The following is a 26,577-nucleotide window of genomic DNA, read 5'->3' as shown; positions in this document are numbered from 1 at the left end:
ATAGGGACAAGGCTCCAGAACTTCATGGTGGCCTGTGGACCGCTTGGGGGAAGAATATCCTGCTGGCTGTGATCATACCTTTTTACCTCAAGGGAGGATGCAAAGTTGGTAGTCATTTCCCCAGACCTAGGCTGAGAATCTTTGAGGGCAAGGGTGTGTGCGTACTTGCTCGGGCAGACGGTTAGTGGATCTCAGCACGATCAGCAACTCCCCCCATGCCAGGATCTTTGACTCATAAGTGGACACAGCAGCTCTTCACTTGTGTCTTTCCATATTGGGACACATAATGCCAAAGCTAAGGTCCATCCAGGACCATTCAGGAAGGAAGACAGGATGACAGTTTCAGCTGTTATTCATGAAGAAGACACTGAGTAGGGGCTCTGGTGAGCCCCAAGCTCCCTTCTGGCCTGGGAAGCAGGTGGGTCCTTGAACTTTGAGGGGCAAGTGGGTTTAGGTCACATCCTCCCCTCATGCCTGTGAGGGAGCCTTGCTTTTGATGTTTTTTGCTTTTTTTTTCTCTGAAGTAGAGTGAAAAGGTGAAGTCTTGTGTCTCACTACAGCTCAGGCTAGATGTGGCCATCACAGTACAGTGTCCCTGGAACAGGGTGCTCCCTAGAGCTGCACGGAGGTGCAGGGATGTGCCTGGGGATGTCCCTGTGAATTGTGGGTCACGGCCTCAGTGAAGCCGAGGTGCTGCATCTAAGACCAGCACTTGTAGCTTGCAGGCCACAGGTCACTGGAGAGAGCTCTGGGCAAGGGAGGCCACCCTGGGAAGAACTCTCTCCCTTTTACAGTGTTGAGAGAAGGTGCTGGGAGGCATTCTACATGTACAATATATGTTACATTTCTCTGTGTGTGTGTGTGTGTGCACACACACGTGTGCATGCGTGTGTAAGAAAGAGAGCGAGAGAGTGGGGAGAGAGAGAGAGACTGACTTGGGCTTTTCCCTCTTATTCCCAATATCATAATTGCACTTTATTAATTATCCAATTACATTATTTATATTACACAGTCGTATGGAGTTACTAAACTCTCCAGTCCCTACTGGAAGGTAGAAAGAACTTTATATCACCTGGAATGGGTCTAAACATAGGTTCAGTAATGAGTAAACAATTCTGAGATCAACTGCAAAGTAACATTTGAGTTTTATATATCATACTGAGCAACGAATTCACGTTTTTTTTTTAAAGGACATGGTTACGCCAGAACAAGGGGACACAGTCCCCCCCCCCCCCCCCCCCGACACCTGTAGAGGTGGGCTGCAATGGGCCTAGGCACGTCCACATTGTTGCTCCCATCAAGTACCCATCCTGTTAGTCCTTACCGGACTCTTCTTCGGAGGGAAGGATTGTGCCTGGTGCTTTATTTCCAAAGTGCTCAGCAGGGGCCAGAGGTAGACATACAATAGCCATTTGTGAGGAGAGGAGAGGAGAGGAAAGAGTATTTTAAAGTAAGCAACCTAGGGCAGAACAGGACTTTCGAGCAATACTCCCTTCCAGTATCGGGCACCTTCTGTCTCCACCCTGCCAACCAGTGGGTCAGCCTCAGCTTTTGGGGAGAAGGCAGGGCCATAGACTCCCTCTGGGGCTCAGGAAATAGCTGCTTTGCTTGTCAGCTGGGAGGCGGGTGTGCCGCTTCCCGCCCCAGGGCTCCTGTTTTGTAAGTTATTTTGGCCTGGCCGCTTAGCTCTGTCTCCGTGGCAACTCAAGAGGAAACTGGCCAAGGCCCTGGGCCCAGACAGCTCTGCCCACCGGCTTCAGGCTTAAACAGTGTTCCAGTGGAAAGGGGGCTTTGCTGCCATGGGATTTGGAAGAGCTGTTATTCTCAAGTGTTTTCTGCTGAGGGGAGTAACTTCTCTTTTCCCAGCAGGATGTAGGGGAGCCCATGTGGGTCTGTCAGTTCCCACCATAGGAATCCCTGGGAGGAGTGGGCCTTGCCCCAGGAGAGCCCTGAGTATGCTAAGGCTTGATGTTTTTGGAAAAGGACTTCAGTCTTTGCTGGGAGCAGCCTCACTGTGTTCAAGTTCTACGGATGTTTTTATCAACGACAAACTTGTCCGTGTGAGCAGGCTATGATGTTAGCTCTGTATCAGGTTTTCAAAGGAAGCCTTCAGCTATGCAGGAGCACCTTGGAAAACAGAACAAGTGAAAGCAATGTTTTAGTACGCACCTGAGGGAGTGTTGGAGGTCTTCGAGGAAAGATGTGGACCCAGGCTGGACACAGGCCCCTTAAGCATGCTGGGGTGAGCTTATTTGTGGATCATTGGGTGACATTTTCTGTTGCTTCAGCAAGCCCAGTTCTCTGCCCTGTAAATCTCCCTTCGGCACATCGTTGCAATGACAGTGCTCCAGAACCTGTTGCTGTCTGTCACTTCACAGGACTGACCCAGTCGTCGCCACGCGGTCCTCACTAGGTAGCACCATCCAACGTGCTAAGTAAACAGCAGGGACTAGGCTGCCCCGCACTGTTGTGTTTCCCTTTGGCTCATCCCTAAGTGTGGAAACTTGCAGCCTCACCAGTGCCCTGCAGGCTCTCTTGCGTGTAGAAAGACCATGGTGGGCAGGCATCTGGAGCACAGGACCTGGCTGGCAGGCTCTCGCCGGTTCTATTTCTAGCGTCAAGTCCTGCAGGGCATGCAGCCCTGGGAAAGGCTAAAGGGGTGTTCCTTAAAATGAAAGGTGAAAGTTGGCTGTGATGGGTCGTGCTCTGTGCTTGTGAGTCGTGAGTTCTGGGGGTGGCTGTCAGAGCCACGCTTATGGGACAGCATCACATACGTGTGGTGTGGCAGACACACAGCATTGCCTTCACTCGCTTTGGACAAAAATGACAGGTGCTCTGAACCGGAGTACCTACAGAGTGATTTCACAGCAGGTGCCATAGGTCACCTGGTGGGAAGGAAACAGGCGTTCTCCTGCAACATGTCTTAAAAGGAGATAGACCAGGTGCTGCCGTGGAGTGCACTATTCAGAAGTAATGCTTTGGTACAGCTGAAGTAAATTCTCCCACAGAATCAGAATGTTTTGGTCAATACTAGCTTGTTGGTTTGCTGAGGCTGCTAGGAGGTGGCCAGCCCCAAGAACTCTGGATTTGCCCAGCGTTGCCTGGACCCCCATCACATCCATGTGGAGTTCTGCATGCAGCAGGGTGATTGAGAGAAGTGAGCAAGGACCTGGCGATCTGTGGCACCTGCAGAGGATGGCCATGCCTTCATTACATTTTATTACGTAATAGAGAGGATGCTGTGAGAGGTCTTTGCTTTCGATTATGCTTTTCTTACTGGGGTGTCCTGCACCTCAGTTTAGTGACCCATTCAGCAAAAACCAGGCTGCCAGGCACAGCAGCGTCTGATGTTACATAATCGGTCCCGACATCTCAGGGTTGGTAAGGAAGTTACTGGGAAGCTTGGTGTCCTTATAGCCGCTCTAGAGCAACCCCTGTGCATAGGTGGAAGTTAGTGCAGGCGGAGGGCTAGCCCTGCCCCACAGGCCCAGGCTTTGTAGCAAGAGGAAACTGAAGTCAGCCGCCCGCCATGGAGTCAGTGGGCACGTTGACTCCAGAGGATTCAGAGAGGCAGACACACCTCTCACAGACAAGCGTTTAAGCTTTCATTCTGGAGACTGACCGAGGAAACCCATGTGGAGGTTAGTTGGTTTTGTTTTAACATGGTTTTGAAAAAGGCGCTCGTGTAGCCCCAGGCTAATGTCTAACTCACTATGTAGCCAAGAGAGCTTCTAATTCATGATCCTCCTGCCTCTACCTCCTGAGTGCTGGCCTCACAGGTGTGCCTGGTTTATGTGTTGCTAGACATTGAACCCAAGGCTTCTCAAATGCCCGTCAAGTACTTAGTTACTGAGCTATATTCTAACTCTGTTCTGTTTCTTAATTAGTGTTTTATGGATTTCTCTTTGCCCTGTTGAATCCTATTTTATTAAACATTTTTGGTTTAAGTAAAGGCCCCTCCTGTAATGTCCTTGGGCTCATGTGCCATGTTCCACAACTTCCTCTTCCTCTGCATCTGGGCCCAGAATGAGAAAAGCTCCTTCTTCCTCCTTCTCGGGGCTTTAGAAAACCTATTGCTAAGTCAGCCCCAAGGAGACGAGCAGAGATTTGCAATATCATCTGCCCTCTGCCTGCTGCCCAGCCTTTTCTTCTGGAATCTTCCATTTCCGCAGGCAGCTGGAGCCCTGGCCTCCACACTGCAGGGGTGTCAAGGGAGGACTGAGGAGAGCCCAGGACTTACTTTGCTTGTTGTTAGGAGTTTCTAGAGAACTCTTCAAATTTTCCTTCCCACCAAAAGAAGGTGGTCAGCTTCAGGGCCAGCCCTGGCCTGGAGTTCACAGGATTCTTTCATTTGGGAGACAGAGAACACAGGAGCCAGGTCCTGCCCAATTGCAGGTAGGCCTCCTTCGGAGTCTGGCAGCTCAAGGCAGTGGAGGGCTGGCCTGGGCCTTCAGGCCACACCTCTGTGTGGAGACCTGGGCAGTCACTGGGCTCAGCTTCCCCAGGGTGTGCACAGCTGCTCTGATGTCAGTGTTTCCCATTAGCCTGAGTCTCACACTTCTTTGTCTTCCGGAGTTGGGTTCCGTTAAGATGAAAGATTTATTTATTTTAAGTGTGAGTATTTTGCCTACATGTATAGATATGCACCACATGTGTGTTTGGCACCTATGGAGGTCAGAAGAGGGCATTAAATCCTCTGGAACTAGAGTTACAGGTGGTTGTGAACCACCATGTGAATGCTGGGAATTGAACCCAGGTCTTCTGCAGGAGCAACATGTATTCCTGACCACCAAGCCATCTCTCCAGTCTTGAAAGCCTATTCCTCTTGAGTGTTATGTTACTGGCAGGCTTCCCACAGTGCAGAGATCTCCAGACACATGTGGCAGCATAATGTTGGCAAGACTTGACTTCCCAAGCAGATTAGCTGCCTGCTCAGGGCTGGGGCCCATGAAGCCATCTCACCTGGGTGCTGTCTGGGCAACCCATGGCACCCACATGGGTATGGTGGCCACCGTTCTCAGGATGTGTATACAATACTCAAGCACCTTTGTTCAGAGGTGGTGCCTCTGGCAGAAGCTTGCCTTGCCACACTGCTGCACGCATCTGCTGCAGGCTGTGCGCTGGGATTTGGACCCTTCTGGACCCCTGGTGGTAGCAAGGCTCAGAAGGCTGGAGAGCAGAGCACAGGTGACCTCGTCCTCAAGGCCCTTTGAGTGATGAGCAGGTAGGGTTATGAAGGACCCACCCGTCTATGGGTGGCAGGCAGTGAGTCTGTGATTTCTAAAGATGACCAGGAGGGGCCTGGCTGAACGTGAGCAAAGTGATGACTACTAGAGAAACTTCCTGAAGGGGGCATGTTTCAGAGGATGTAATACATCAGGGAGCACCAAGCCAGAAATCCAAGTTCAGAGGTGAAGCCGAGTCTAGAGAGGCAATCATTCTTTCAACTTGTAACTGACTGTAAGACCCCAGCGCTGGTAAAGGTGTTGTTGACATCAGTTACTGAAACTCCTACCCTGCTAATCTACCATTTCCTCCTCCCTTTTACCAGTATTCTAATTAGCAATGACACGGTGACATTTTGGGGTTCCCCACCTTACACTCCTGGCTTTGGTTGACTAGTTAAGACCTGAATTCTTATCTGAAGATGGGCAGATCCTGGCCACACCTCCTTAGCCGTGGAACATTGAGTGTGCTTTTCCCCAGAAAGTTCTAGGTTGGAAAGTGCTGCACCAGCTGAGGGAGATCTCTATAGCAGCGTCTTTCCTTGTGTCTGCCACCTGTCTGGGACAGCAAAGCACAGGATGCATAGAGAATCCCCCTCCTCCCTCAGCCTCCTCCTCTTCCTCCCTCCTTACCTCCGTTCTCCTTTTGCCAGGATGAATCTTTAGACAGTCTCTGGCAGTGGCAGGAGAGAAGACAGCTTCTGGACATAGGCATCTATTAGTGCTGCTCCCACATGGGGTCCCTGGTAACCTGCTCCAGACTTCTCTGCTGGTCACCTCACAGAGGAGCCGGAACATCTGTTTCACTGACCAGCTTTTGGTCTTTAGGCTTGATTTTTCCCACTTGAACTTGTTCATGCCTCTACCGACTGGGCCCTTCGGGGCTAGTGTTCTTTCTCATTATGTGCTATGGACAGTCTCCCCCCCCCCCATCAGTCTTCCCCACGGCTGCACTTGGGGTACTACAGGTGGCCTGCCTCTGTCCAAGGCTTCGAGGCACAGCTGGACATGGAGGCTTACTGACAGTGAACAGCTCTGCGCTTTTGTCCAGTGCTCATGGAGACAGCATGAGCTTAGGAACTCAGCAAAGGCCTTCTCTAAGACCCAGATGACACCAACCGCCAGTCCTGTCTCCTCAGAAGCGTTGTCTTCTCTAGAAAGTGACTTTGGAGTAATTTAGAACAGTATCATTTTCAGTGTTAGGCTCCAGCTTCTCGAGGTATGGCATTCAGCCCGGGCAATGGTGCTTTCATATGACAAGGACCCTCCAACCATGGCGTTGGCGGGAAGGTCCGCCCCACACAAATACAGCTTCCTGCTTCGGGTTGCTCCTGATTCCTCTAGCTGTCCCTTGTTCCTCTTTGTCCCAGCTCCAGCCTTTCCAGAGGGCCACTGTGACTCAGGAATTAATCACTGTCCTCTCAGCGGATTCTGGACTGGGACCCTTGTCTGCCTCATAAAGAGGCGGCTGTGTTGCCGGAGGAATGGTGAACTACCTTGGTGGTAGAAGACTGGAGTAAGCAATAGTGGAAACTTTCTATCCTACCTGAGGCCTGGCCCGCTCCTCCTTGAAAATTTCCTGAGGTTTGGCTGGTACTCTGAGACCCCAGCCTTCCTGGAGTTTTCCCTTCTTGGTTTCTGAGCCAGGGATCAACAGAGAATGTCCTTAAGCACACTGTCTCCCAGCGGGGCACCGGAGCCTGGTGTGGAGCGAGGATTTCCTTGGGCTGATTTCCATTATTCAGAGACCTGGAGATGCTTGTCTCCAGACACACGTGAATGGCTCTGGGATGCTGAGAACCATTTCTGACGAGAAATCCAGAAGCAGGGCTTTCCTGTTAATTGTAATAATGATTTTTTTAAAAGTGTTTATCAAGATATAAATAGCACATATGATTCTGAGATCCAGTTGTGCCTTAGAATCATCTGTTTTGTTTTAGAAGTTCTGGAAGGTAGATTTCTAGGTACCAGCCAGGCTCAGGGAGCCATAAAAGCAACTTCAGAATTCACATTTTCATCCATTCTTCTGGGTGTGCTCTTTGCTTCCGAGCATACAGGCTGCTTGATAGTTATTTGCCAACAAAAAACTATTTAAATGCCTGGGTCCCTATGTCTAAAGCATATACCTCCTTTGACCTATACATCTGTCATTATTCCTCCCTCCCTCCATAACCTATCCAGCCACTGTCCATCCTTCTGTCCATCATCTGCCACTCATGCATCCGTCTGTCCACCCATAAAATGAAATGAACACCTGGCTTGGAACTCAAACTCCTCCTGCCTTGCTCAGCCTCTGAAATGCTGGAATTAACACAAGTGCCTCGCTGTGTCTGGCTCTGCAGACAGCCATGAACCAGTAGGCTAGAGCATGGCTTCTACTGGTCAGAGGGATGGATAGATAAAAGTGCATGTTAGCTTGTGATGTGCCGGAGAGAGGGAGCAGGGCCCGGGAGGGGAGGCGAGGCGGGGGACAAATTGGAGACAATAGCTCAGCTATTGGATTAGAATATGAAATCATTACAGTGGCTGGGGAATGCAGAGTTGACATAGAGAGGACAGTAAGGGACAGCGGTCTGGCATTTGGTCGGGGGATATCTGGCTGAGGAAGGCTGTTGTGCTGGAATCGAGTGAGGTCTGAAGTCAAGCAGGAGGCCTTGGAGGCCTTGGGGCTGCCTGACCTCAGGACACTTCCGGAGGCTACTCCTGGGGCCTGGAGTCCTCAGGAGATGGCTCCAGGTCTTGGCTTCACTGTCTTTGTGAGTATGTACTTCTGACTCACTGGCCTCATCTTTTCTCTTCTTTTCTTCCAGAACACTACAGTTATGCATCCCCTAGCATCGCCTCAACTCTGCCCCTTCCCACACCACACACCTCCTTACCAGCACCATGCCATGACCTCCAGACATCCACCCCGGGCATCTCAGCTGTTCCTTCAGCAAATCATCCCTCGAGTTATGGAGGGGCTGTGGACAGCGGGCCCTCAGGGTACTTTCTGTCCTCTGGAAACACCCGGCCCAACGGGGCCCCGACTCTGGAGAGTCCTCGAATTGAGATCACCTCCTACCTGGGCCTCCACCATGGCAGCGGCCAGTTTTTCCACGACGTGGAGGTAGAAGATGTTCTTCCCAGCTGCAAGCGGTCACCGTCCACAGCCACCCTGCACCTGCCCAGCCTGGAAGCCTACAGAGACCCCTCCTGCCTCAGCCCAGCCAGCAGCCTGTCCTCAAGGAGCTGTAACTCTGAGGCCTCCTCTTACGAGTCCAACTACTCGTACCCATATGCATCCCCCCAGACCTCTCCGTGGCAGTCACCCTGCGTGTCTCCCAAGACCACGGACCCAGAGGAGGCCTTTCCCCGAGGCCTGGGTGCCTGTCACCTTCTGGGATCTCCAAGGCACTCCCCATCCACATCTCCTCGTGCAAGTGTCACTGAGGAGAGCTGGCTTGGAGCACGTGGCTCCCGGCCCACGTCCCCTTGCAACAAGCGCAAGTACAGTCTCAATGGCCGGCAGCCCTCCTGCTCACCCCACCACTCGCCCACACCGTCCCCACATGGTTCCCCTCGGGTCAGTGTGACCGAAGACACCTGGCTTGGTAACACCACCCAGTACACCAGCTCCGCCATCGTGGCAGCCATCAACGCCCTGACCACTGACAGCACTCTGGACCTGGGTGATGGCGTCCCTATCAAGTCTCGGAAGACAGCCCTGGAGCATGCACCCTCAGTGGCCCTCAAGGTAGAGCCAGCTGGGGAAGACCTGGGCACCACTCCGCCCACCTCTGACTTCCCACCCGAGGAGTTCGCCTTCCAGCACCTTCGGAAGGGTGCCTTTTGCGAGCAGTATCTGTCGGTGCCGCAGGCCCCATACCAGTGGGCGAAGCCCAAGTCTCTGTCCCCTACGTCATACATGAGGTAAGCAGTCTGTGGCTGGGGTTGAGCTGTGTTTGGGGGGCGTACAGCAGGAATGTCGCTGGGTTAGAGGTGTGCACTGCCCTGGCTTCTCTCTGTAAATAACGGTATGCTGGTACACGTGGCACTGTCACCACCCGCTCTGTTTCTTCTGGTGGCAGTTTCCTACATGCCATCTCTGTCTGACAGTTCCTTTTCTAAGGGCGCCTCAACAGATTAGGGGACCCCCAGGAGTATTGCTTCACAGACGCTAATTTTTTGGAGGTCGTGTTCACAGGTGCCAGGGGTCGGGTTGCAGCCCATGGATCCTGGGGCTGTCGTTCTCCTCAGGGTGAGGTGCCTCACACATCACAGTTGTGTTTTTTAATAAGCCCGGTGAGGCAGCCATCCTCCTGTGTGTTCTGCCTGCTGCGTGCCCACTTCCTCTCTCTGCCTTAATTGCTATCGCCGTGCTGGGGCAGATGTGGAGCCCTCAGCTCCACAGTCCCCCAGAGCAGCCAGCTCACCAGTGTTCCACCCACCAGCACAGCCATCGGCTCCCAGGAGACCAGTACATGCTTGCTGGCAGTCTGCTAACAGGGAGCTCGAGCATGTGACAAAACTCCGGGCTTAAGTTGTTGGCTTTTCTTTTTAACAGGATGCAGGGCTGCTTGCGATTTCCCGGGCCCATTTCACCGGCTCAGTGCTTTTATCTGTCACTAAACAGCCTTCTTGACAGGTGTGCCACTTGTGACGCCTGGCAGGCTGCTTTCTGTTCCAGGGTTTTCCCAGGAGGCGTGAAAACATCTCCTCCTCGGGCCGCTGAAAGCACATGTGAAATCAGAGTCTGGTCTGCTTCCGTGAACTGAGGCACCTCAGATCCAGGGACCCATCCCGTAGCATGGGCTGTCTAAGACCTGGCACTTCTCTTTTGCCTCCTTCTCATCCGCTTCTCCTCAGGGCAGACTCATGCAACCACCTGATATGTGGTACCCTGCTCTCTACTGACTGTGAGGCCACTAGCTCTAGTGGGGTCTTTTTGGGGAGGGGGTCCTTTCCACACAATGCAACCTCATGGCCATGTGTTACTCCGGGAGATGGAGGGGCAGGCTGGGGGTCACTCCAGGAGATGGAGGGGCAGGCTGGGAGTCACTCCGGGAGATGGAGGGTCAGGCTGGGGGTCACTCCGGGAGATGGAGGGGCAGGCTGGGGGTCACTCCGGGAGATGGAGGGGCAGGCTGGGAGTCACTCCGGGAGACGGAGGGGCAGGCTGGGAGTGGCACAGCTGAACCTTTCTGTAAGTTGTAGCAAAGGGCAGGTGCACAGGTTCTAAAGTGAGAAGGGCCTGTCTTGGGCACAGAGTGTGAGCTGAGGGCAGAGGAGTGGAACAGAGCTATTTCCTGTCTCGGCGCATACAGGCCTCTGTCAGTCTGTCCTGTGTTCCTCCGTCTGTCCTGGGAACACAAAGGGCTGGCAGTTCAAGCCATATCCTCAGAGCATGTCAGGAACAAGATTTATCTAAAACATGGGAACCTAAAATCCATAAAGAACTGGTGTGCCTACCATACTCTCCTTATGACTTTTATTTAACTGAAACCAAGAGTATTTCAACACTGGCCCTCTCAGCTCACAGTCATCAGCGTGACAAGTTTGATTTGTGGCCCATGGCCAGGGAAGGTCATTGTCACTCATAGAGACTGAGTGGAACTCCTGAGACCAAGGGCAGGGAAATGTCCTGAAATATAACTGGAGCCATAGCAGTAGGTTAAGATTCAGGTAAGCATGTCGGCGGCCTGCGGGGGCTGCAGTGACAGGAACTGCAGGCTGGTTGGTGCCTTTCCTACCAGACACATGCTCTCCCCAGCTCAGGGGCTGGAAGCCCAAGATGAATGTGTGTATAGTCAGCTGGCCCCTTCCGGGACTCTTTCTTGGCTTGCATGTAGCCACCATCTCCCACTGTGTTCCTCGGCCATTCCTGTCTTCCTTCCTTTAAGTACCCCAGACCTGGATCTGGGCTTATGCTGGTGACACCAACTTGGTCACCTTTAAAGGTCCTTTCTCCAAATCAGTCACTCTCAGAGGTGCTGGGGGCTAAGAGTCCAAGTTGGAACTTTGGGGACACAGATCAACACTGACTGCCCATCTTACTTTTTCAGGGAAATAGCACAATGTCTCCAAACATGAAATCTGTCCCCATTTTATATTTTTTTGGTTCTTCTCAGAGGTGCCCACAGCAAGTTGGGTATTTCTGGTGGCCCACAGCTGGCTGGCTGCCTGTCCCAGCCTGCTAGTGGCACAGGCCCTGGAAAGGTAGCTGGTTTTTTCCTCTACTTAGGAGCATTGACAGGGGCCTGGTGGTCTGTGATCCTATGGTCTTTATCTCGCAGTCTCAGAGCCCCTGGGGTGGCTGTGATTCCATGACATTCCTGTGAGCTAACACAAACACACACCACCCCATCCTGGGGTTTGAAGTTCACCTTTTCCCACTGTTTTGGTTCACCTCGAAATATGTTTCCTGGTCCCTTTGAATGGATTTCCATCAACTCACTAATGGCTGCTCCAGGCAGCTGGAAGCTCTCGTGGAGATGAAACGTGAAACGGCTTGACCATCACCGTGAAGAAGCCAGACTCCCTCCCCACAGACACTCTTAGTGGACAAGCACAAGACAGCAGGGACCTAGATGTGCCCCTGAAAGGCTCTGTCCCCACATGTCCCCTAGATTTGGTCCGGAGAGTCTCCCAGTGTGAATCCACCTCCTGCCCTATCCTGGGCATAGTGCCTCCTGAGTCCTTTCAATTCCATCCGGGGATCTTGTTTGTTCTTTTTGTGGTGTCCACTCCCTCTCCTGTTCAGGGTGCTCCAGCCAGTTCCATGGGACTAGATCAAAGAACGACATGGAATTCTTGGTACAACTGAGGAAGTTATGTTTGTGAAGCTAATGATGATGGCTGGGCTTTCGTGGTTCTAGACGCAGGCTTTAAGTGGATGTTGCTGCAGGAGACTGGCACGGAAGCTGTGGTAACTTGCTTGAGCCTCACTGGTGGTGACAGCGGGGGCAGATGCCTTCTGTGCAGGTGGAGTCCGTCACCTTTGATGTTGCTGCTAGCTAGGAGTGGGCCGGGAGTGGCCGCGTGGACACCAGAGTGCCTGTGTCTGGAGATGCCGGTTCTCCTTAGGTTGTTCCTAAATGTAGTTTTCAGATTGTGGCCCTTAGGGGATTGTGGGTAGTGTATGTATGTGTGCATGCCCCCATGTGCTCATGCATGCACATGTGGAGGTCATAGGTCAGCTTTGGATGTCCTCTGTTGCTCTCCACACTTATCTATCTATCTATCTATCTATCTATCTATCTATCTATCTATCTATCTATCTATCTATCTATTTAGTCTTGAGGCAGTGTCTCTCATGAAATCTGAAGCACACCAACCCAGATGGTGGGCAGACGACCCCCCCCCCCCACCAGTGCTGTGGTTACAGATGTGTGCCACTGCACCCAGCTTTTATGTGAGCACTGGAGATCCCAACTCAGGTTCTCACGCTTTCGTAAACAGCAGGCACCTCACTGACATGCTACCTCCACAGCCGTTTTAAAGGACTTTTGCATTTGCCCAAAGGGACTAAAGTTTAAACGACTGTTCGTCCACCCATTCCATCCTGAGCCGAACTTCACAGCATACCCGTGCTGTGTGTCACCACTGGGGTCAGCTTTGCATTGGAGCGTTTTCTTCCCTTCTAGGACAGACTCCTGGGAAGCGTCTTACTGTCCTGACGTCCTCAGCCAGCATGATCTCTGAACTTGCCTATAGAAAGGCAAAGTTACATGACGCATTCAGATAAGAAGGAACTGGTATGGGGCCAGCGGAAACATTTTAACTAAGTGTGTGGGCAGCATCAACGGCAGGTTTGCTGAGTTAGGTTGTGATGCACGAGGGCCATTTCTTTCTGAAGAACAGCATTCCCAAGGGGTGGGGCAGGCTTGGCAAGGCTTTGATTCAGGGAGCCGGCTTGGTTGAGATGATAAGAAATGGATACTATGTTCAAATCAGTTCGTGTCAGACCTTGTTTCTTTCAGGTTTTGGCTGTGATGTTGGATGCCTTGATGATAGTAGTGGCTTTGATGATATGCACAAGTGTTAGCTTCAAAAGGTCCAGCAAGTCCTCTTGCGTTTGAGGTTATCAGAGTAGCTCAGAGTTTATCCTAAGTGGGAATAAGATTAAATACGCCTGTAAATGTTCACAATAAATCCAGGTCTTATCTTTCTCCACACTTGCCCTACTGCTCTCCTCAGGGGATTTTCACTTTGGATAGCTGTCCTGTGAATCCAGTATCCTTTGTAGCCCAGGGAAGGCACAATGTCTGTGACGATTGTTCTGGCTCCTGTGGGTCCTCAGGTCCTTGGGGGTGATGGCCCACCTCAGGGCTATGGTAGCCAAATTGGCCTGTTCATATCTGTGACATCTGCCAAGAACATCCAAGTCTCTGGGCTCTGAGAGGCTCTGAGAGACTCATGATGATTGTAGATTGGTTGCAAGCTGGAGTCTAGGAAGGCCCTGGCCTTCTTTACAGCACAGAAGGGTGAATGAATTGGTGGCCACAGGGAGCAGAATCTTCCCAGTGGACTTGGCTGTGCTGTGGACTTAGTGGCACTTGCATCTCCTTGGGAGAGTGTTCTGTGAATAATAAAGCAGTTTACAGCCATCCCCAATCCCCTGTCCATATATATCCCAGTACCCTATCTATATAAATTCCAGTATTAAGCTATAGGATTATCAATACTCTTTCTATATGATTCCTAGTACCTTGTCATAGGATTTGACATCCAATGCCTAGTACCGTGTCTCTTGAATGCCACCCTTTTCTAGGGGGAAACTTAGTGCCATAGTATTGTTTCCAAGCGGTTCTTCCTGCATCTTGGTGGCGGTAGCATCTCAGCTCTTGTTTTAGGGCCACCCTCCTAGGTGCTGTGAGTGTTGACTCCCCCGTGTCTCCCGATAGCTCTCACCAGTGTGCAGTGTTCACAGTTGGGTATTGAGTGAAACTGAGTCACTGGCTGGGAATAGTTAGTGACTGGTGCTGGGGGCTCACAGAGGCTGCATTCCCCTGTGCTGGCGAGAGCATCAGAACAGCTCCACCCAGCAGAGCCAGCCTCACCTAGCAAGTGACACACACAGACAAGGCATCCAGGCAGAGGCTCTGGTGGAGAAGGGCGAGGCTGCCGTGGACTGTGGGTCCATGGACGTGCACTTTGTGTTCTTAAGAGCTATCTGCTGTTTGTTCTTAGTTTTGGAATTGGCCTTTGATATCCCTGCCCCAGTTCCAGGAACACACCACCAGTCTCACGGGGGGTGGGTGGTGGTGGTGGTGGTGGTGGTGTCACACCCATCTTCCTACTATGCCACAGACCCTGGATGCCTCTAAGGACTTGGAGAACGAGGAGGGAGGGCTGGTTTGAGATTGGGAAGAAGTCTCTGTCACCCCGTCCACATCTTAGGGGCCTTTGCAGATAGAGAAGCAGTGGCCTGTGTCAGGTCTCCACACAGCCACCTCATCCCTGACAAAAAACCAACAAGGTCCCTTATTAATGTTCCCGGATGATAACTGATGAAGCCAGGACAGACACTCAAGACGAGCTGATCCTGAAGCCTGCACTCCAGATGCTACCTCTGTGATGTCCCTGACTCTAAGTTGCTCCATGGAGTCAGCCTTCCCATGAGCCCTATGTAATCCTGGGAGGGTGTAGGGGCTCCAGGGCAGGAGTGAACCCAGGCCTCCTTGGGGAGAGCCAGAGCCCAAGAACTCACTGGCCCTAGAGAATGGGACTGCCTTCTAGGACCTTGGGGCTATGGGCAGAGCACTTGAGACCTGGGAACTGTATGTGGAGTTCTCTGTTCGCTCCTCCAGTGCCTCTCCAGTGGCGTAGGGTGCCTGAGATGTCCGACTCCTCTTCCTGGTGTCAGTTCAGAGTTTGATACTTGGAGCACGGGCCTTACCTCATTTACTTCTGCCTGGAAAGTTAGCCTGATGTTTCCGCTAGGACTTTCAAGGAGGCTGTGAACATGAAGCTCCGTCAGTATGGGGCATGTTGGCCTTTGATTTTCCTTTGAGCGTTCTGTGAAGAAAGGGGAACTCATGCACTTCCGCATTCCTGAGGAAAATAAGATGACACTACTCTTTGAGACTTGGAGCTCAGGCCTTTTTTTTTTTTTGGTTTTTTGGTTTTTGAGAGAGGGTTTCTCAGCTGTCCTGAACTCACTTTGTAGGCCAAGCAGGTCTCAAACTCACAGAGATCCACCTGTCTCTTCCTCTCAAGTGCTGGGATTAAAGGTGTGTGCCACCACCACACAGTTGAGCTCAGGCTTTTTAAGTGCGACCATCTGGATCTTAATTGTTACCGGTCTCAGAATAATAAAAATGTAACTTCATGTCCCTGGGAGGGAACATAGGCCATACCTGGTCTTGGTTGTCCCCACTCAGGTCTAGGAGTGTTCTGGTGCTGAAGCCTTCACCAGTCTCGAATTTTAAGACTTCTCAAACTGCTAGAACACTGGCTGGGAGGAAGTGTCCAAGGCCACATGCATCAGTGACCACAGATGAAACAGTCCAATTTCTGCTCACATGTTTTCGCCTGAGAAAAGTTGTGGGCAGTCATTGTTAGTTCTAGTTGGGGCTGCCTATGGAACAATGTCTCTGCCTAGGGATGAGACCCAGTTGGGGAATAAATGCTCACTACTAATATACAACTCTTAACTGCAAAACAGTGAGGCTTAGTGTGTGTGTGTGTGTGTGTGTGTGTGTGTGTGTGTGTGTGTGTGTGTGTATGTCTGTGTGTCTGTGTATATGTGTGTGGTATGAGAGTGTGTGTGGTGTGTGTGTCTGTGTGTCTTTGTATTATGTGTGTGGTATGAGAGTGTGCAGTGTGTGTATGGTGTGTGTGTCTGTATGTGTGTGTATGGTGTGAGTGTCTGTGTGTGTTTATTGTGGGTGTGTGAGTCAGTGTGTATGTGTGTGTTTGGTATGTGTGTTGTGTGAGTGAGTGCATGTGTTTATTGTGGGTATGTGAGTGTGTGTGTTTGGTGTGTGTGGTGTGAGTGAGTGCGTGTGTTTATTGTGGGTATGTGAGTCAGTGTGTGTGTGTTTGGTGTGTATGTGTGTGTGTGTGTGTGTGTTTGGTGTGTATGTGTGTGTGTGTGTGTGTGTGTGTGTGTGTGTTTGGTGTGTGTGGTGTGAGTGAGTGCGTGTGTTTATTGTGGGTATATGAGTCAGTGTGTGTGTGTTTGGTGTGAGTGAGTGCGTGTGTTTATTGTGGGTATGTGAGTCAGTGTGTGTGTGTTTGGTGTGTGTGTGTGTGTGTGTTTGGTGTGTGTGGTGTGAGTGCGTGTGTTTATTGTGGGTATGTGAGTATGTGTGTGTCTGTGTGTGTGTGTGTGTGTGTGTGTGTGTGTGTGTGTGTGTGTTTATGTGTGTGAGACCAGAGGACATCCTCAGCTATCACTCCTCGGACTCCAGCCACCACTACTATTTTCTTTTTCTTTTCTCTCTTTTAGAGAGAGGGGGTCTCTTATTGGCCTGGAGCTTGCCAAGCAGGCTAGGCTAGCTGGCCACTGAGCCCCTGGGACCCACCTGTCTCTGCCTTCATAGACATCATAGCCAGCACCTGGCTCCCCCCGCCTCCAGAATGTGGGGTCTGGGGATTAAACTCAGGTCCTGTGCGTGCAAAGCACACACTTGACTGACGGCTGGCTCCCCAGCCCTCTGTTTGTCTTTTTATAGTCTATTCTGAAGTCTCTCCTGGTGACAGGACTGTGACATGTCGGGAGCCATGCAGCCTAGTCTCGGATTGGCATTGTTGTACTTGGAAGAGCAGCCAGGGAAGCTCCATCTGCTGCAGGATTCTCAGAACACTCTACATCCCCTGAAGTCCCATCTACAAGGGACTATTATAGCCCTTTGCCAGGTGAGGCACCTATAAGGAGAAGGGAGGACTCGCCTGCCGTGATAGCGTAGACATGGTGTGTAGACACCACACCTGCCAGTGTTGCAGATGCAAGTGTCCCAGCCCCATTGGAAGGTGTCCGTTGGGACGTGATGGTCGTATGCACGTGTTCTTCAGATGCAAACATTGCCAGGAGATTTGGCATAGGAGTGGCCATGCACCTTTGGCCCTGCCATTGGCAGCCCTGCATAGGCTGGCTGCCCAGCTCGGCCCCTGCTACATGGGCTGCTGCTTCCAGATAATCCACTCAGGTCACCAGGATGAGCAGGGTGCAAATGCCTAGCTCACCCATACAGGTGAAGAATGTGGCCGTGTGTGTCCAAAGCCCCAGGCAGTAACTTGCTATGATAACCTTGTTTTTGCTGGGACCAGAACTCTAGAACCAAGGAGCCCTGGGCAGCCGGTGGCACTAATGGCCTAGGATCTCTAAGTTAGGGACAGAGTTGTGACACCTTGTGTGGGTGTCCGACTATAGGTGTTGATTCTGCAGGAGGCAGAAGTTCTGTGGTATGTCTAGGTTCTCCAGCCTTGGGCCCAGATTGTTCCATGTCTCGTGATGACTGGAGGATTCAGCCTTGTGACAGCTCAGAGTGTCGTGACTGAAGTGACTTGCTTTAACTGACCATAAATGACAGTGGCTTCCCTGAGGGTTGGTGCCATGTTGAACAGACTGAACCAGCTTTCAGAATTTGACCAGCCACCATTTCAGCATCACTTGGAAACCACGTTGTAGGAAGTAGCAGAAGTGTCCCGTGACCTGCCTGTCCTCCATCCTGTGTTCTTACGTCCTGCTTGAGTTATTGTGTTTGTTTGTTTTGATTTTCATTTTTCATAAGTAACTCCTGGCAGGTGTGGTCTAAAGCATTCTCATTATTAAAACATCAGGGATGTGAGTGCGGATCAGCTGCAGCTGCTAGGAGCCACTCAGCGGCTAGAGAAAGGCACGGTGTGGAAGAGGAAGGTGGGTGCCCAAGAGAAATGCAGGGTATGCAGAAGTTGGGCCTGCTCCAGGCAGAGGGAGCAGGAAAGGCCGAACAGTTCCTTTCCCACAGAAATCCTCCTGGGAAATATTCTCCATCTGTCCTTCCTTCTTTCTTTGTTCTCTGTTTTCTAGTTTGAAACAGGTGGACAGGGCAGAGACCCTTCCAGAGTCTGGCCAGAAACCCAGAAGCCCAGGTCTCATGGTGCCTGGAGATTCAGCCTGGCTCATGAGTTCTGCCCTCCACCCACCCAGTTCCCAGGTGGCAAGAGTTATGTGGACAATGATGGGATACCAAGCCTTAGAGGGCAATTCTTGAGCTTCTGATGCATAGGAGGAGGCTCGTGGGATGTCCTGGGGTCAGGGAGGTCTGGGGTTGAAAGGCAGGGTGTCCAAAAAAAAAAAAAAAAAAAAAAAACTGGAGGAAGTATTTCTTTGGAGACACTCCACACTCTCATTGGTGAGATCTCAGGAAGCAGCCAACAGTCTGTGAATCTGCAGTTTTAACACTTACATGTAGACCAGGATGCACACACACCTGCATGCATATACTCACATGCCTACTGTCTGTATCCTGCAAGATTCAGATCTGTGACTCTGACTTGGTCTCCTGAGCCAGGCATGTATTTGCTTTCTGTTACAGGGGCTACCTGTCTACCAGGCTCTGCCTACGTCCTAGGCAAGAGTCCCTAGGATTTCCTGCCCCGTGCCCCAACTACTGGACCAGCACAGGGACTAGGATGGGTGGAGCACAGAATGAGTAGAACACTCATCCTGGGTTATTGCTCTTAGGCTATGTTAAGTCCTAGAGAGCAGGGAGAGCTTTGTACCACGCAGCCATCCTGGTAGAGGCTGGACCATAAATGGTGGAGGCAGGCAGAGGGCAGCTCCTTTATTCCGAGCCCAGCTCTCGGCAGGGAAGTCAGGGATTGGGCCATTTTCCTTCCCTATTCCTGCTTACACCTGGGGTTCGGGCCCACGCTGAGTACCTGTCCCCCCTTGGGTGTAGAGAGGAGCCACTTTTTAGTGGCATGCCCAGGACACTAGTCCAATAATAATAGGATGGCTGGTCAGCAGTCTCCAGCCAGGACAGTGGTGTTCCAGAGCCCTTAGACTATTTCAAGGTGTCCTGGTTAATAAGGTCTCACTCCCACCTTCACCCTTTCCAACTTAAGAGGAAACATTTTGCTAAGGGTCTGGCTGTTGGGGCTTGGGGTCCCTGAGGCCCTCCCAGCTTGTTTTGGGAAAAGTAGGAGCTCGGGAACCTATTTAGACAGCCAGGAACCCTGTCAGCGACGACACTCGTGTTCAGGTAGAGTGAGGAAGGTCTAACCCACACACCTGCTCCCCATCAGACCATCCTTAGGCTGTCCATTTTGTCTGTCTGAGGTGGCCACTGGGGCTTTTCTGTCCAGGCACTGGGTTAACCTCTAGGAAGGCCAGCCCCTCTTGGGTGAGGCAAGTTTTCCCAGGCCAAGAGTCCTGTGGTCAGGGGCCGTGGCCCAGATGTATGCTCTCAACAGTGTTGTTGGGTGGTCCTGGGCTTGGCCTTGGATGGACGGACAGATGGAGCCCTTGAGGCCCAACCTTTGCAGAGCCAGCCAATAAGTGCATTGATAGCCTGAGCAGCCCTTTCCCCCCTCCTTCCCTCCCTCCCTCCCCATTCTCTCCCTCCTTCACCATTTTCTCCTTCCCTCTCTTCCCACTCACTTCCCACCCCTTTCCTTCCGACTCTCTCTCTCCTTAATTAAAGGAAGGCCTTTGGCTGCTGCCCCTGTTAGAAAGGTGAAATTCTTCTTTCCCTTTGACTCGCTTCCATTTTCCTTCCCGTGGGCAGACTTTAGGCTTAGATCAGCTTCATGGACTTTAGGATGACGGAAGCATAGACAGCCTTCACATTTTCCCTCTAAGACGAGTACACGTGGTGCTTTTAACTATGGAAGATTCAGAGTTGAAAGGATTTTTTTTTTTTTACCCAAACTATTTAAGCAAAACTGTGCCCCCTCTGGGTTCTGATACCCAGGAATTATTCTGAAGTGCTTTTGCTCTCGTACCTGTAGCTGGGATGACTTTCCTTGACAGACAGCTGAGGAGCGCAGCATGAGGACCTGACGTGGGCTCTCAGTCGGCACGTGAAGCTGGATGTAGTGTGAACCCATCCTCTCCACACTCCTAGAGTAAAATGAGGTAGAGATTGGCTTCTCTTAAGAAGGTCGTGGGCTGCCATAGGCAGCAGAGAACCACCAGTGAGACCCTGTCTCAAGTAAGGAGGAAGTCGGTGACCAGCCCCTGAGGCTGTCCTCACACGTGAGCGCATACACCAAACTAGGTTCATTACTGTGTGACCTGTTTTCTGTTTTGTTTTGTTTTTCCAAAACAGGCTTTCTCTGTGTAGCCCTGGCTGTCCTGGAACTCACTCTGTAGACCAGGCTGGCCTCAAACTCAGAGATCCTCCTGCCTCTGCCTCCCATGTGCTGAGATTAAAGGTGTGTGCCACCACTACCCAGGCGCCATTACTGTGTAATTAAAGCAGAAATATGCATAATAAAAAGAACCACTTATCATGTAACTTAGTCTGCCATGCTGATCATTTTCAGCTCCAGCTCTCCAAATCTGTCCCTCACAAGTCTCAAGTCTTTCACTTTCCAATGCAAGGCATTTTAAGTCTAGGGCCCGGCGTGGAGGTTCCTGGCTCTGTCTTTCACCCCGCCATGCCTGGCCCTGTCATTCCGAACACCTCTGGGCTTCTCAAAGCTTCATCTGTACATGTTTTAATGTGTGTGAGACAGGAATTCAACCTTCAAAACTGATGACACCATTGACTCACCTAGAAACTCACATAAAATAAGCCGTGATCTCAGGCCAGTGTTCACAGCTCCCTAATTTGGAATTTTCTTAGCGGCTGTCGGTTTGGGGTGGATCCTTTCTCCATTCAGCGTTCCTTCCCTCCCTCACATCTACACATTTTGCTTTCCTCTCCTTTTTCTTCCTGACAGAAGTTGTTTTGGACACACACGCCCCCCCATATGGATCTTGCTGAAGGTGTCACTTGGCTCTTGTGTCTGTCAGATTGGTGTGACCCCTAGGGCCCTCTGGATTTGGATTCTATGGTAGCCCAGTGGCCTTTGCATGTCTGTGGGGCAGATGCCTACGTCCCTCTGTGGTAGCCCAGGCATTCAATGACTGTTTTAACCCACTTATCCTTTCCACCACCTCCCACACAAGGTGGCCAGGCAGCCATGCCCTGGTCCCCTTCTCAGAGGTAGCTTAGGCATTTGAAAGGGAGAGGAAACCACATGACACTCTGAGTCATTAGCTGTCATCTGCCCAGCCTTGGCTTTGAGCTCTGGTTCGAGTAGCATCTGTGCTTCCTGAGCAGCACTTCTGAGTCCCCTGGAACGTTATGTTAGGAGAAATGGAAAAGGTAGAACTCAGAACAAACACAAAGCAAAGATTTGTCTTGGAAAATTCTTTCAAAAAACCTGTACCCACAGGTACTTTCTGAGTGCTCAGATGAGGCCCATGTTGGTTCCAGTCAAGGGATGTTGTGCTGTGGAATTTGAGAGAGACTTGTGTGCCACCGAGCAGTCTAGCTGAGCTGGATGAGGTGTTGATGAGGGTGTGTAGAAGGTCTGCACAGAAGGGAGATGATACTGGAACCCCCAGTGGCCAGTTAGAGAGATGAGCGCCCCAAAGAGCCTAATGGTCTTTATGCACCAGCCTCTGATGCTCAGAGACAGTGGAGCTGGGAACTGTGGGCCTCGTACAGACAGGAGCCAGGGAATGTGAACCCACTTGGGCCTCAGGTTTGTGACCTCGGATGGAGTTGGTCTCTGTGCTGTGACCTGTGTGCCAACAGCATTTTCATGCTTCCTGTCAGTGGGAGGCGGAGCCCTTTCTCATGGGAACAGTGATTCAAAACAGGAGAGCTGGTGGCTTCTCCCTGCGCTACGCCCACATACCAAGCACTGTGGAAGATCTGACTCGCCCCGTTATCAGGGGAAGCTGCCCATCATTCCCACGCAGCCTATCGCTCCATCCCTCCTCCCCCAGCATGGAGGCTACATTAGCCATTGTCCCTTCAGACCCTACAGCTGGAGGCCATACTGCTTTGTGACCCAAGGCCCTCGGTACCCCAGAATCAAGGAAAAGCTACACACACACACACACACACACACACACACACACACACACACACACACACACAATTTCTTGCAAGCATTCAGAAAAAATTCTAAATTTGTTCAAAACCACTGAATGTTTGCTTTGAACAGGCTAAGAGGAGCAATGGATGCTTGATGTGGGCTCTATGGGAAAGAGGGCGAGCGCCAGCTCTGTGAGCCTAGCATAGTCTAGCCAGCAACATGGCCCAGCCACAGGCTGCTCACCCCCAATCTGCTCATGCTTTATCCTGTAATGTGTTTCTTTTCATTATCATTGCATATTTAGTTATTTTGTGGGTGTGTCATAGTGCACACAGGGAGGACAGAGGACACCTTGCAGGAGTACATTTTCATCTTCCACCATGTGGGTCCCAGGGATCAAACTCAGGTCTTCAGACTTGGCAGCGAGTGCCCTCAGCCACCATGGCATCTGTCTGCTGCTTAATTTGATTTTTTTTTAAGATTTATTTTATTACTTGTGTGTGTGTGTGTGTGTGTGTGTGTGTGTGTGTGTGTGTGTGTGTGTGTGTGTTTGTGCACATGCATATGAGTGCTAATGCCTGCAAAAGCTAGAGGTGGTCATGAGCAGTCTGACATAGAAGCTGGAAATCGAACTCAGATCCTTTGGGAGAGCAGCTGGTACTCTTAACCATTGAACCATCTCTTCAGCCCTGGTACTGTGTCTCAGGATATTTGTCTGTCCTGTGGAGTTAGCAAGGCCTGGCCTTCCCTCTGTGGCATCATGACATTGTTCATCACAGATGGCAGTTTTAGAACGGAGGAGGTGCCAGGCACACAGTAACTGACAGTGGATGGCCCAGCGTGGCCAGCCTCTGTTGGGCTGGAGGTTAAGCCGTGGGAAGTGTCCCGAGGCCCCAGAAGATCTTCAGTAAGACGCAAGGCCAAAAAGGAAGCAGATGGTCAGGGGCCAGGTATTCCCAGGAGTTTTACTTCTGGTGGGTCAGAAGTATGTTTTCACTCAAATATACTCTTTACATACCGCCCACTGCTTTCTGCTTCGACGTCAAGGTTTGTATGGAGGGGCAGACAGCAGCACCTCAAGCCATTCTTGGGGGACAGTTTTGAAAATGAGTGAAATATGTCAGGCTGATGTTACAACAAGTGGGGGCTGGGGTGAGAGGCTCCCTCATATCTCAGGGGAGTGTGAGGCTAATACCTCAGGGACCCCAAAATGCTGACCCTGTGTTCAGGATGGGGCAAAGATACAGTCTCTGATTTAATTGTGTGGACATCACGTCTATGGCATTTATGTTAGCCATAGACTGGGTAGTAACCAAAGTCCAGCCGCACAGTAATATCTGTGCAATAAAATGTGGTGTGACAATTAAACCACTTTTTATCAATGCAGTCAGATGCTCAAAAATTTGATTTTTCTTTAAAAAAATGTCAGGATACAAAATTATATGTTTTGTGAAGACAAACCCCTTTTATGTAAAATGCTTGCATATCCACACCCATTTATTTAGACAGTGTCTCTGGATCATTGGTGTATGATACAAGATTTTCAAGTGTGCAAGTAACTTCAAATGACTTCATTTGTACAAGTTGAGGGCTCTCGGGGCCCTGCCTAGCCAGCTGTTCCCAGGGTTGCATTGAGTGTGATTTTCAAAGGGGGTAGAATTGAATTGAAGATGTGTACAGAATTTTGGCTCAGTCCCCAGTGCACATCTTTAGCAGGCAATAGCAGCCCCCCCCCCCCCTTCATCTGATGTCAGAGACCCTGTGGGCAGCAGAATCACGGTGACATCTGAAGTTCAGACCCCAGGAAGGCAGCAGTGGACACATGGTATTCAGCTAGCTTCCTCCTCCAGCCTGGTCCCCATCTCTGATTCGAGATGCAGTCCTGTGGGGTTTGAGAGATGTCTGATTTACAGTGAAAATTTCCAACCAGAGTTGATGATCTTAAATGTGTAAGTCACCCTTCGTCCTGCCCCTTTTCACAATTCTTGTCTGTCTGTCTGTCACTCTCTTTTTAAGAATTTCCTAGGGGTGGAAAGTACTTTTCATTGTGAAGCTTTCTTTTTCTGTTCACAGCGAAGTGTAGTCTTTCTGTGTGGACATAAGCAACGTCTATGCACACGTGTGACACACGATGAAGAGCTGCAGGTGTGGGTGGCTTTGCAGTGCCTTCCCCCCCCCCCACCACACCTGGGTACCCATGCCGCTTCTGGCTCAGAGGACTGTGGCCCCACAGCCCTGGAAACACACCCCTCCTGGAAGCAGGAGGCTGCTCAGCTCCCATGGGGCGCCTTCCCCAGGATGCCGGCCTCCCTCCCAGCCCAGCCCAGCCCTCTGCTCGCTGCTCTTCCTTCCGCCGCCCCGACAGCTGCTGGAAACGGGGTGTGTGACATACACAGGAAAGGTCCCTGACAGGCATAGTGTGAACTGTGAGTGCATGGCAGCACTTCCAGAATCAGGAAGTCTGTCCCTTTTGTCATGCTGTTCTGAAGCCGCAGCCAGCCAAGCTCCGCGCCATCAGCATTCCTCCCTGCTAGGCAAATGCAGGTGCTCTGGGCACTCACTACTGTGTGTTTGTGAGTCAAATTCCTGCAGGGACGGCCCAGCTTGTACCTGCACGGTGACAAACTCAGGTGCGGCTTGTTAGGATTGGAATGGAAACAAAGCACATGTCAGTCAGACGGAGGGAGTGGGTCCAGCAGCTCTCTCTTTCTCCTGGGTCTGCTGTAACTTAGCATTGCAGGGCAGGTTATTCCCAGAGCCCCATTTGGCCAAGGGTGCCTCTCAGGGTTTCCCGTAGAAGAGGGAGACCTTTATTGTTCCTAGCAAAGGGTATCCAGAACCCTGTAATCCCATTGGTAACTCTCCTGGCTACAAGCAGGCTATCTACACCTCTTCCATTGCTCTGGGCAGTCAGTTTGGTTAGCATTTTAAAGACTGGCTGATTTCTTTTATTCATGAAGCACTGGCAAGCTGTGACTACATATGGTAACATAGTAACCATGGCCTTATGGAGACTTTCCTCCGCCATCAGGATGACGCTGAGGGTATTCCGTCTGACAGCAGCTGTGAGGGCTGAGGGCTGCTCGGCTGACAGTGACTCAGGTACAGCACGGACAACTGTGTCTTGGTGTCTACCTGCACTTAAAGCTCCTCTGTTCCTTTGCAGCCCGTCTTTACCCGCCCTCGACTGGCAGCTGCCATCCCACTCCGGTCCGTATGAGCTTCGGATCGAGGTGCAGCCCAAGTCTCACCACAGGGCTCACTATGAGACAGAAGGCAGCCGGGGGGCTGTGAAGGCCTCAGCTGGAGGACACCCCGTCGTGCAGGTATGGCGTCTTCTGTGACCTGCCAATAGCCCATACCTGCCCATACCTTGGCATTTCCCAGTCTAAAACAGTTTTGCACCTGCAGTTGGGGACCTTCCTCAAGCTTTAAACACAGTCTCCTCAGAGCCAGTTAGTTAGACGTTGGCTACTTGCATATCTCATTTCCTTCTGCGTAGGGATGCTCCTTATCTTCAGTAAGGCTATGTCCCAATGAACCCTTGATAAACTGAAAAATGCCAAAAGTCAAAATACATTCACTATACCTCACTGACCATGCATCTTCGCACAGGTCCCACATAGGCAGAATGTCAGCCACTCCTCTCTTCACAGAGGGGCCGGCTGAGCACTACACGAAATTCCAAGTGTAGTTTTTCTGATTGGGTATCACTTTCACACTAGCATAGAGTTAAAGGGAAGACGCTAAGCAGGACCGTGGTGAGTCAGGAGCTGTCCGTGGGTGCCATACAGTGCTTTTCATCACATCCGCAATGGTTCTAAAGGCTCACCCCAAACAGAATTACTTGCAGGTCTGGCTGCATTGCACCAGCTGTTCTGCAGCTCCGTTCTTCTCTTTCCAAACTCTGCACCCCTGGAGCAGATGCACACTCTCCACCCACACCACACACATGGAATTGGTGGGTAGCCTATGCTTGTGAGCCTGCCTGGAGGTGTTAGGGGTAGGGTCTGAGAGAGCAGGTGGCGAGCCGGAGTTCCGAGGGGAAGGTGGCTGAGATGGGCACAGTCACGCCTATAGAACTTTGGGGAAGGAAAAATACTCGCTTAGAGGGGAGATACAATGCTCACCCATGCTGGCCCGGAGGCACATTGGAAACTAGGGGGCCCAGCAACATCACAGATCCAGCTTGCCACTTCTCCAACTGGACATCAGTGTGACATCCCAATGGGCTGTATGAGGTGGTCCCTACTTCCTTGTGCCACACCTGTCCCCTTGTGCGCTTTAGACCCCAAGACATGACTGTTTTAAGTGGCACCAAGGAATGCTTGTTCTCTGCCTGGCT

General features: G+C 51.3%; 1 protein-coding gene across 3 annotated transcripts in view; it reads left to right on the top strand.

The window, feature by feature from the left end:
• Positions 1-26,577, top strand: part of Nfatc1 (nuclear factor of activated T cells 1) — a 113,798-nt gene that overhangs the window by 6,314 nt on the left and 80,907 nt on the right. For all 3 annotated transcript variants that reach the window (XM_052742661.1, XM_052742663.1, XM_052742662.1), the window contains exons 2-3: positions 8,036-9,137; positions 25,399-25,558. In XM_052742661.1, coding sequence (XP_052598621.1) covers positions 8,036-9,137; positions 25,399-25,558 — 1,262 coding nt within the window. The remainder of the gene's footprint in view (positions 1-8,035; positions 9,138-25,398; positions 25,559-26,577) is intronic.

The sequence above is a fragment of the Peromyscus californicus genome, unplaced genomic scaffold (assembly GCF_007827085.1).
Source record: "Peromyscus californicus insignis strain IS unplaced genomic scaffold, ASM782708v3 Scaffold_17__1_contigs__length_78620276, whole genome shotgun sequence".
In the NCBI taxonomy this organism is placed as follows: Eukaryota; Metazoa; Chordata; class Mammalia; order Rodentia; family Cricetidae; genus Peromyscus; species Peromyscus californicus.
This window is presented reverse-complemented; position numbering and strand designations above follow the sequence as displayed.